At 37.6% G+C, this 10,755-nt stretch overlaps 1 protein-coding gene across 1 annotated transcript in view; it reads right to left on the bottom strand.

Annotated features, from left to right (window-relative positions):
- Positions 1-3: 3 nt before the first annotated feature.
- The window catches only part of LOC107300143 (dedicator of cytokinesis protein 10), a gene marked incomplete at both ends in the record, with an annotated part of 25,505 nt that continues 14,753 nt past the window's right edge, over positions 4-10,755 (bottom strand). Inside the window, 4 exons of the mRNA XM_015829483.1 lie at positions 4-74; positions 921-1,131; positions 1,734-1,880; positions 9,819-9,930. Coding sequence (XP_015684969.1) covers positions 4-74; positions 921-1,131; positions 1,734-1,880; positions 9,819-9,930 — 541 coding nt within the window. The remainder of the gene's footprint in view (positions 75-920; positions 1,132-1,733; positions 1,881-9,818; positions 9,931-10,755) is intronic.

Genomic DNA, 10,755 nt, shown 5'->3' with positions numbered 1-10,755 from the left:
TATGGGGTTCAGTTCTGTGCTGGTCTGATTTACGACTTGTATCCTTTTCTTCACGTATGGAAATAAATGGCTAGCTGCAGTCAAAGACAAGGTAAATACATCTAAGAAAATTTATTTAATATAATGTAATATATTCATAATTTTTAAAAAGCCATAATTCATACAATAAGTCCATGAATAGTTCCATTCGCTCATTCTATTGTATGTATGTGTGTATGTGTGTTTGCATGTGTGTAGGTGTATATTTATAGTTTTCTAAAATACTCCATAAAAAGATTACTTGCTTGCATTTATCAAATTCCAGAATAGGTGTAAGAATATCATATTCGTATTTCGAAACATAGCCATTGACAATTCAGTGACAATCCCTTAAATAATTAGCAATGTGCTACAAAATATTTTTAACAATTTTTGTAAATAATAAATAACTAATTGCTCTGCTGAGTCACTTAGATTGAGAAGGGTGGCTTTACTTTATAATAATAATTTCTGCCCCTTCACTTTTTTTGTGCCCCTACAGGTCAGCATTGATTACTGTTGACTACCTGAGCTAGTCCTTGGAGTTTTCTTAGCTAGATTTTTTAAAAATAGTTTGTTATTGCCTTCTACCTATGACTGAGAGGGAGAGACAAGTCCAAGGTCACTGAGCTAGTTTTGTGCCTGAGGCAAGACCAGAACTCAGTCTTATGCCTTAACCATTACACCAAACTGTTTTGCTCTCTCATTCTCTTTGTGGCCTTTAGCACTTTGACATCATGACACTGAAATGAAACAGTGCAATTTAGGTCATTGGTATTTGGGAAGGGAGTGGTTATCCAATGGTCTTCTGTGGACTTTCAGAAGGTTCAGAGGCCGAGAATGGCCCACCATCCCTGAGAAATTGCCCAGCCCTGCTGTGAAGAAGAATGCAGTGTCCATACTTGTCAAAATTGTCCGTCTTTTGCATTGCTCTTCTACGCCCCCATGCTTCTTTCCTGACAAGGTGAACGGCGTTTCAAACACAAAGTGGTTGATATTGTGATGCATTTCAAAGTCAGTCTTACGTTCTCCGGCTTCTTTCTCTTCAAAGAAGGGTGTGACATAGGTTACTTGGATATATGCATATTTAGGATCTAGGTCTTTCGGGTTAACCTATACAAACAAAAGGGAAGACAATGCAGCAGTTAGAGACAGCAAAAGGACAAGGGGAAAAAACCTAGACTCTTGCTTTTTATGGCATATTACAGAAAGACTGTTTAGACATTGTAAAAGATAATATATTCATAGATTTCTTTGCTTTCAGATATTTTTGAGCATAAAAGGAGCAGAACCCTTTCCTTAGATGAACAAAAAAGATTTCTAAGAAAGACTTTGCTGCTGGCAGTTCCATAATAAATTTCAGGACCCACCACTTTTAGTCAATTAATAACAGGGTAATTAATGTACATAATTTTACAAATCACAGCATGTAACAAATGTTTATATTACTATCAATGGCATTATAATATTTCTGATCAGAGAGATGAAATATACATAATTACATGGCCACAGCAGTGGTTATGCCATGCCAGATTCATAATTCCTCTTCATTGGTTCCAAGTCATTTGTGCTTTGAGCTTAACTGAATTTATGCAGTGAGCATGGCTCATTGTGAAAAAAGAATGTTTCATTTATTTTAAGTGTGTCTGGGCAACCAACTCTGTAATAGCATAAATGCTTTAAAAAAAAAATTCTGTGGACATTTCCCACCATACCTTATTGGAATCTTGGATTATCTTCACATTGTCTGCTCCAAACTTGTCTGCATAAAGTTTCATCAGTCGCTGAGAGATCTCAGATAGGCCTGTTAATTTGGGCTCTTTGTAAATATATTCCTTACCCTCTTCCTCTTCAAAAAAGCCCTGATTAAAAGATAAATCATAACAATTACAGTAAACTGAGTATGATTAAAACCACTTTAAGAACATACTGTGGATGAAAAATATAAGGTACTCAACTGCTAAGTATAACAAATTAATTTTTTTGAATGCTGCAGCTTATGCATGATGAAGAAATGGAATGCATTTAAAACCAAACTTCTACATTTGCACAGGATGAATATCAACTTTTACTAATAGGGGAAAAAGCCTGTGTGAAATGTGACTGAAAACATCCTTGGAGTTTTATATTAGGTACACCCACATTTTGCAGCAAGTGTGCCACCATGTGGTAGAATTCAGTAAAGATAATGAAAATTATTGGAACTAAATATTAGTTTCTTCTTTCTTTCTAAAAACTACTGTTGTATGTATGTGGGGAAGAGGACAATTCTGCAATTAAAATAATGTACTAGCTTTTGAAGCCATGTATTACTTGTTAGTTGATTCTGGGGAACTAAACTGATTTATTTTTATTAGGCAGAAAGCTGTGTTCTCATTGAAGAGAGTTGCTTGCTTCTGAAAAAATTACACACAGCTGGTTTGTTAGTCAGCTATGCCCATAGGGAGTACTAATTTTTTCTGAGTTATAGCTTTTAGCATTGTGCCTTTTTAAAATAGCAAGCTGCATAGTAGTTCCAATCTATAAATACACCACTCCTATGAACTATTCATTGTATGAACTATTGATGCAATCCAGTACTTTATGAAATTTTGTTGTGTATGCAGATTTTGGCTATGATTCATGTACACATACACATCCTTTCATATTCATATCACCGTGGATGTCGTTCTGAGCTTATATAATAGAGTAATGCTGTCAAAGAATTCCTAGATAGTCTCAAAACAATTTAAATAAGCGGAAAATGTTTCTGATAGAGGACATTCTAGAATTCTTACTCCCTTTTTGTATTTGGGAAATGACAACTAAATTAGAATACATAGTTTTCATATTTAACTATACACATGGGGTGTTATTTACCTGGTTTAGTCTAGTTAATGAAAATTAGTTGTCAGTGCTGCTATTGTTATTTTTATTAAAACCGGGAAAGTAATGTTTTTATTTATTTTGCATGACTTGCTCTAGAACTCTGAGATGCCTTTCCTGGGATGCATGTTCAGGGGTGGGGCTTCCACAGGAAGGGACATTAACTGAAGAGGAGCCCAGTGCCAGCCCACTGAACTGTCAGCTCCCTCACCAACTCTATTGAGGCTGCGTGGGAAGAGACTGAGGGGGAGAGGTGATGCTTATCTGCTGTTGCACTGGGAGGATGCCAGCATTTGTCACAGAACACGATCACATTTCTGCATTCAGAGGCCCCAGACTCATTTATTCACAAATGATAAACAATGGTCTATACAGCAGTCACTTTCCATTTGTATGTTTGTAAAAAACAAAACAAAACAAAACAAAACCCAACCTCCACCCCTTTTGTGTGTGCAAGTCAGTCTTGAAGTTTTCTTGGCAAGATTTCAGAAATGGTTTGCCATTGCCTCTTTCCTAGGGCTGCAAGAGTGACTGGCTGGCCCAAGATCACTCAGCTGTCTAAGGCAAAACTAGAACTCATAGCTTCCCAGTTTCTGGGAGTCTGATGCCTTAACCACTACACCAAACTGTTTCTCTTGCTCATTCTCTTTGTGACCTTTAGCACTTTGAAGTCATGATGCTGAACCTGTAACTCCCCATGAAACAATATTTAATAATAATAATAATAATAATATTTTTTCAATGCCGTTGTAACTTTGAATGGTCACTAAACGTACTGTTGTTAAGTCAAAGACTACCTGTATTCCTAAAAGATCTCAGAGAGACTGTTGCTCACAGAAGAGAACTGCAACTCAAAATATCTACCTCTGAGGTCACTGGAAGGAACTCCTCTGACCTGATCTTACTGGATGGAGAGAACCTACTCGGAGAAAGGGGTATCAAATATATCTAGATCTTGAGTCCTGAATGGCTTTAAAGATGACAACCAGAAGATTGTATCACATCCACAAGCAGCTTTTTCAACAACCTTCCTTTGAAAGAGGAGATTGGAGATCTCAATTGTCACCCAGTATTGGTAAGATGAATTATAATTTCTTTAGGTGGAACCACTCTTCTTCCTCTTTCAAGGCAGGTGGCATTAACCCTTCACCAAAAGATGCATTTACATTGCACTGACACAATGTTATCAGTTGCCTCTTTGGAAGATCTCACCAACACAGTAAGGGCAGCGTCTATCAGATGGTGAAGCTAATGACACATAGAACCTAGTTCTGAAATACCTTGCCAAGGGATGTTTACTAGGTCCATATGTAATAATTTTTTTAGTACTATTGATTTTATTCAAATACATAGATACTACAAATATATCCTTAGAATATTCCTGTACTTGGAAGATCACTTGCATTGATTCTTCTTTTACTCAATAGTTCTCTCAAAATGCATACAGAAAACTGAGGAAAGTCCTAAAATAACATGAAAAAGGGAGACTATTGAAGATTGCTTCCCCTTCCTATCTGCAACTGAAGCTTCTTTTGAATATGTGAAAAAAAATCTAGATTCAAGTCAATATATGCAAAATTAGGAGACCGAGGAATATTAATTTAACTTCATGGTAATAGAGGAGGAGAATACAATATTGTCAGTTTTGCCAATATGGTCCCTTTTTAATAACAAAATCTGATACCTTAAAATTCAGATCATTATCTCTATATTGTCAAAGTCAAAGTCAATTTAAAATTGCCCTACTACTACTACTACTACTACTACTAATAATAATAATAATAATAATAATAATAATAATAATAAAGTTGGAAGGGAACTTGGAGGTCATCGAGTCCAATCCCCTGCTCAGGCAGGAAACCCTACACCATTTCGGACAGATGGCTGTCCAGTCTCTTCTTAAAAACTTCCAGTGTTGGAGCATTCACCGCTTCTGGAGGCAGGTTATTCCATTGGGTAATTGTTCTCACTGTCAGGAAGTTTCTCCTTAGTTCTAGGTTGTTTCTCTCCTTGATTAGTTTCCACCCGTTGCTTCTTGTCCTGCCCTCAGGTGCCTTGGAAAATAGCTTGACTCCCTCTTCTTTGTGGCAGCCCCTGAGATATTGGAACACTGCTATCATGTCCCCCCTCGTCCTTCTCTTCGTTAAACTAGACATACCCAATTCCAGCAACCGTTCCTCATATGTTTTAGCCTCCAGTCCCCTAATCATCTTTGTTGCTCTTGTATTGAAAATGAATGCTGCATAATACTGTGTTCTTTCTATAAGCTCATTTTAGTTTATCAGAAAGAATCTTGATGTTTTTATAATCTCAATTTGTTTTCATTATTCTTTTCATCATAAAACAATTCATGTTTTCTGTCTTTACTAACTGGCAAGACATTTTGAGGTAGCTTTAAAAAACAGGAGCTTTGTGAAACTATACAATGTTCACAACATCCTTAGGCTTACATAATTGTATTACTTTCGCTTAATTTGAGATAGTCCTGTGTTTGTCCTTACTTCATGGAATTTAACATAGTTTCTTTGAGAATCCTTGTAATTCTCATTTACATTTTTGCATTTCAGCAGTATTTTAATGAACCATGAAATTGCAGTCCTCGATGCACTTTTCATTGAACTATTTTCCCTTGGAAACAATTAGTTTCATATAACGGCAAATGCTGCTCATGTGTGCCTAAATATTAAATAGGGTCACATAATGCCAGTTCTGCATGTTTATGTAAAATATTCCACTGTGAAATGTTGTGAAATATATTTGCTCCTTATAAGATACAGCGAGTAATAAATTATCAACCATATGCTTAGGGCTAGTGAAATGCCTGCAGATTGTTAAAAAGGTTTAGCTCCCTTGGTTAATTTTTAGTACAAGGTGAAGTTACTTACAGTATACTCTGGTTCAATTATCTGGGACAGTGCTGTCAAACTCAAATTGTCACAGGAAGGTGCTGCACAAAACTATTTTGTTAGTAAAAAAATGAATACAATGAAGAGTATCCTGGAACAAATGCTAAAATAAATGGATTCAGTAAAAATCTTTACTAAAGTCTGAGTTTCTTGTGAAATACCACTTTATAATATGTTGATAAGACTACACTTGGAATACTGCATCCAGTTTTGGTCACCACGAAAAAAAGATATGGAGACTCTAGAACAGGCATGTCAAACTCGTGACGTCACATGATGTTGCACGATGTATCGTGACTTTTTCCCCATTCCCGGCAATGGGATGGGTGCGGTTTCGGCATGACGCATCTGGTCCGTGGGCTGGCAGTTTGACATGCCTGCTCTAGAAAGAGTGCAGAGAAGAGCAACAAAGATGATTAGGGGACTGGAGGCTAAAACATGAAGAACAGTTGCAGGAATTGGGTATGTGTTGTCTAACGAAGAGAAGAACTGAGGTGACATGATAGCTGTGTTCCAATGCCACAAAGAAAAAGCATTCAACCTATTCTCCAAAGCACCTGAAGGCAAGACAAGAAGCAATGGATAGAAACTTATCAAGGAGAGAACTAATCTAGAAATAAGGAGAAATCTGCTGACAGTGAGAACAATTAATCAGTGGAATGGCTTGCCTCCAGTAAGTTGTGAACGTTCCATCACTGGGAATTTTTAAGAAGAAATTGGACAACTATTTGTCTGAAATAGTATAAGGTCTCTTGCTTGAGTAGGATATTGGACTAGAAGACTTCCAAAATCCCTTCCAACTCTGTCTTCTGATCATTTAGCTGGCAGTGCTTTTTATTATTGGAACCATTATTTGGTTGTATTACTAGATTTATATATAATACTTTTCAAAATAATATCAAGGATAATATAGGAACATATATTACTTTAAGCTCTTCTCTCTACTGTTGAACAAGAAGATCTTTGTTTCCTTTGGTTTTTTCCCCTCTCTTTTACTTCCCTTCTCTCTACTTGCCTGGCTCCCTCCCTCCCGTCCCTTTTCTCCCATACTTTGCCTAGCAGAGAGACTCACAGTGTGGCAGAGCTGATCTTCTTCCTTGAACTCCCTCCTCCATCCCTCTCTCAGGCAGGCCCAAACTCCTGGCCTATCTTCCCTGATCATGTTCCTCCTTTTTCAAGCCTTTATACAGCTGTGGGAGCCTAGTGCTGCCTCTGAAGCAGCACCTGCCATGGCATGGAAGAGGGAGTGAGGCTTCCTGAAGAGTCGAGCTACTTGTAGAGCCTGGAAACCAGCTGGATCAGGTTGAGGTGAGTCAGCAGGAAACCTCTACCTGGAAGCTTGTGCATCTATATGATGCTCACCACCCTGACCTGAGTTGTTACAAAGTATTGCCGTGGATGCAGAAAATCTATTTATCTTCAGAATCGATCTAATTTATAAAGACACCCATCTATCAAAGTAACTCTGAGCAGCAAACAAAAGTAGAAACCATCAACAATGATAAAACATAACAGATCAAGCCTGCCTCATTTTAAATTGCAAAAAAAAACAAAAAAACCACATCCATGTCAAAGTTCCAGAAATTCCACCCTGGCCCCAGAGTCTGAGAGAAGAGGCAGATCTTCATGGCCTTCTGAAAAATTCATAAGGCTGGGGCTGTATCTCTGAAAGGGCAGAGTTAATAGGGCAGGTGCCATGAAGACACACTTCCTAGGAGTCACCAAGTAAACATTGTCTCATGGCAGCGGCGGGGGGGGGGGGGGGAGAACTGGAGCACGCCTGCTCTGCCAGATCTGGTGGGACATGAGGTACAAGTTTGAAGCCCCTGCCTTAGTATAAAAATTATGGGTTCTTTTAGATCACGATCAACTCTTAATACATTTTATTGCAATACACATATCAAGGAAAAAATAAAGATACTAATTGAACAAAGGGTGTCAACACACTCAAGTTGATTTCAAAGTAACAGGATTTTTAGGTAAATCACTATAGCCAATTAATAAAGTAAGATCTTTCATTTCTGAAGAAAGATAATATACTAAAGTGTGTTGGGAGAGCTACTGGTGCCCACAATGACTAGGCAATCTACCTATGAATGAATAGATATTCATATTTAGTTGCAGGGAAATCAAAGTTTATGTATTGTCATTCTATTTGTTTTCCACAACTTGATATTTGCCAGTCTGTGTGGTGCAAGCATCTGAAAGGCTTCATGTTGATGAAAGCTACATGACAAAGGTTTGCATTTTTTTGAGTAACCTGATATGTACACCCCAAAGTAGTAAACCAAGGGCAAAACTATCAGGCATGCATGAAAAGGTAATATACTTTTACTGTAACTGAGAGCAAGTATAATGTAGCACAGGAGTTCCTACACTTTTTGCCATTGCACCTGCCTGTGTAGTCTTAATGTATAGATCTTCCCTGAAAAATCCAAACACCAAAATGGAGACAAATGAGCAATTAAAACAATACAATTAAATTTTGAGAAAGGTGAATGTGTTGTAACAATGTACAACTAAAAGTCTCTTCACACCTCCCGTGCACTTTGCCAAGGGAGGTGCACCTCGCAGTTTGGGAAACCTTGCTTGTTCTGCCAGGACATAGGCAGCAAGGCTGTTTGCAGTGGGCATTTCAGATAAGAAACACGTAGCTGAACCTGCTTCCATTAGAATGGGAACAGATTTAAGCCTCAAGTACATGAACGCCACAGGAACAGATACATCTTTATAATTCAAGGAAGCAGAACAAAAGCATTATTTGCTAGATGCAGCACAGTATATAAATGAGTGAAAGCAATGTTATTTCATCGCTCACAGTGAATATTAAAAAGTGCTAGAAATCAAGGTTAACCAAGATCATACAAGTAGGATGATGTAGGAAGAATTAAACAAAACAGCATGCAAAAGAATAGATAACTTACCACAGCCTTGAATAAGTTCAAAAGAGGAAAAGAGCAGATTTCTGCATTAAAAACTAATCGGCAGACAACATTATTCAGAACTGATTTCATACATATTTTTTTTTAAAAAAGAGGGAAAGTTTCCCTGGAAAGTTCATCCTCAAAGAACATGCCTGTTGTCCCATCTGATGTCTTGTGGAAGCAAGCATGTACACATACTATAACCAAAATAAGTAGGCAGAAATATGGAGTAGTGTGCAAGCCTTCTACAATGCACTACAAGAATCAGAAGCCAACTAAAAAGCAAAGCTAGAATGTCTACACAAACTAATATCTAATAAAGATTATAGATTTCAAATCAATTAGGAGAAAAAACATCTTCAATTATTTTGTAGCTTTTTTCAAGGATGATTTTGGATACCATCATATATTTTATATTTGCACTGCCTTATCTTCATTTTCCTTTTATTTGTTTAATAATCAATAGTATCAAACTATGACAAGCTGTTATAATGAAGAGGCTCCTTCTGATCTCTGCTTTAAGGAAAAATGAATTTGTCTGTGAGCTGCCCAGGCCATAGTATATAATAACGTTGGCAATATAAATCTTTTAAACTTGTATTATGGGATATCAACTGGGATAACCTCCTCTGTGTCTTACTATCAAACCTTTTGCAGAAGATCAAAATATACTAATCATAAATATGAACTGTTATCTAAAACTGTGGCTAATTGGGGTGGTGGTGGTAATTCTTTGTCATAATATAATCTTAGGTCTTGATCTAGTGCATATTTATTTAGACATTGGTCTATTCACTTCAATGGGACATTGCCAAATCAGAAAGTAGAAGCTTAACCTAAATGTGAGGAAACCTCTAAAGCTATTCTTACAGCTCATTGCCACTACTAATATTTTGTTTCTATTTTTATGTGACTCTAAATTTACATTTTGCTCCATGAATATTACTATAGATAAATATTCAATACAGAAAGCATACCAAGTCAACTAGTCCAACCCCTATGATATTCACCTGTGGAATGTGTTTTTTACTGCAATCTCTCTAAAAGGAGAATTCATTGGGAAATGTGTAGTTTAGCTTAAAGTTCACCCACAGTAGTCACTTACTTGGCCATAAAATGCCACACGGTAGTATCGTCCAAATAAGCGTTTTTCAGAATTCACAACTTCTGCGACTTTCAGATAGGATCTATGGATGTCATAGTACAATTCTGACAGCCTCTGAAGTAATAGAATGAGAGTACATTTTAAAATAAAAAAACCATGGTATTCAAACCAATTCATGTAACCAACTTATTCTCAACAATGCTACTAGCTTTCGAGTCAACTGATTAAAGGGAACGTTCCAAATGTAACATGCATATATGATTACCTTAAGAGTATCAGTTTCCATTTGTATTATTTTCCTATTTTTTCTCAGTGATTTTTCTATCTTTTCTCATATTACAAAATATTTGTTAAAGAGGGAGGGCAGAATAAATATGGGATGCTTTTATTGGTAGTGCTAAGTGTCCTCCATCTGGAACTATCTAGGAGGCATGTGTTCAAACACATTTATAATTATAGTATGAATTATATGTAGCAGAATTGGGATGAGAATGGGGCCAGTTGAGAGGCTTTGCAGGAGCCCTGCCGATTAGGCAGGAAGATGAGGAGCTCCGGCAGCTGCTATGGGTCTGGCGGCATGGAGTGGCTCGGAGGAGGGAAGAAAAAGGAGGAGGAAGAAGATAGAAGGGAGGAAGAGAGAAGGCTTGGTGGAGCTTGCCATTCTGAGCCAGCTGATTGAAGAGACAGTAAGAAGCTGGGGTTTTCACGTTTGCTTTTTTTGCTTCGTTACAGGCAAGCCAGACGAGAGGGGGAGGGATTGAAAGAGTGAGAGTAGTTTCTGGAACTGTTTGCTTGAAGCAGGTCAGGCAGGGGGGGATAGAGGGTGAGAGTAATTTCTGGAGCCATTTGCTGGAAGCAGGCTAGGCACAGAGAGAGAGAGAGTGGAACTAGCTTGCCGGAGCTGTTTGCTTGAAGCAGGCCAGGGAGGGAGGGAGGG

Source organism: Protobothrops mucrosquamatus, unplaced genomic scaffold (assembly GCF_001527695.2).
Source record: "Protobothrops mucrosquamatus isolate PMUCROS unplaced genomic scaffold, P.Mucros_1.0 scaffold6231, whole genome shotgun sequence".
In the NCBI taxonomy this organism is placed as follows: Eukaryota; Metazoa; Chordata; class Lepidosauria; order Squamata; family Viperidae; genus Protobothrops; species Protobothrops mucrosquamatus.
Note: the sequence above shows the minus strand (reverse complement) of the source record. Positions and strands in the feature narration are given on the sequence as shown.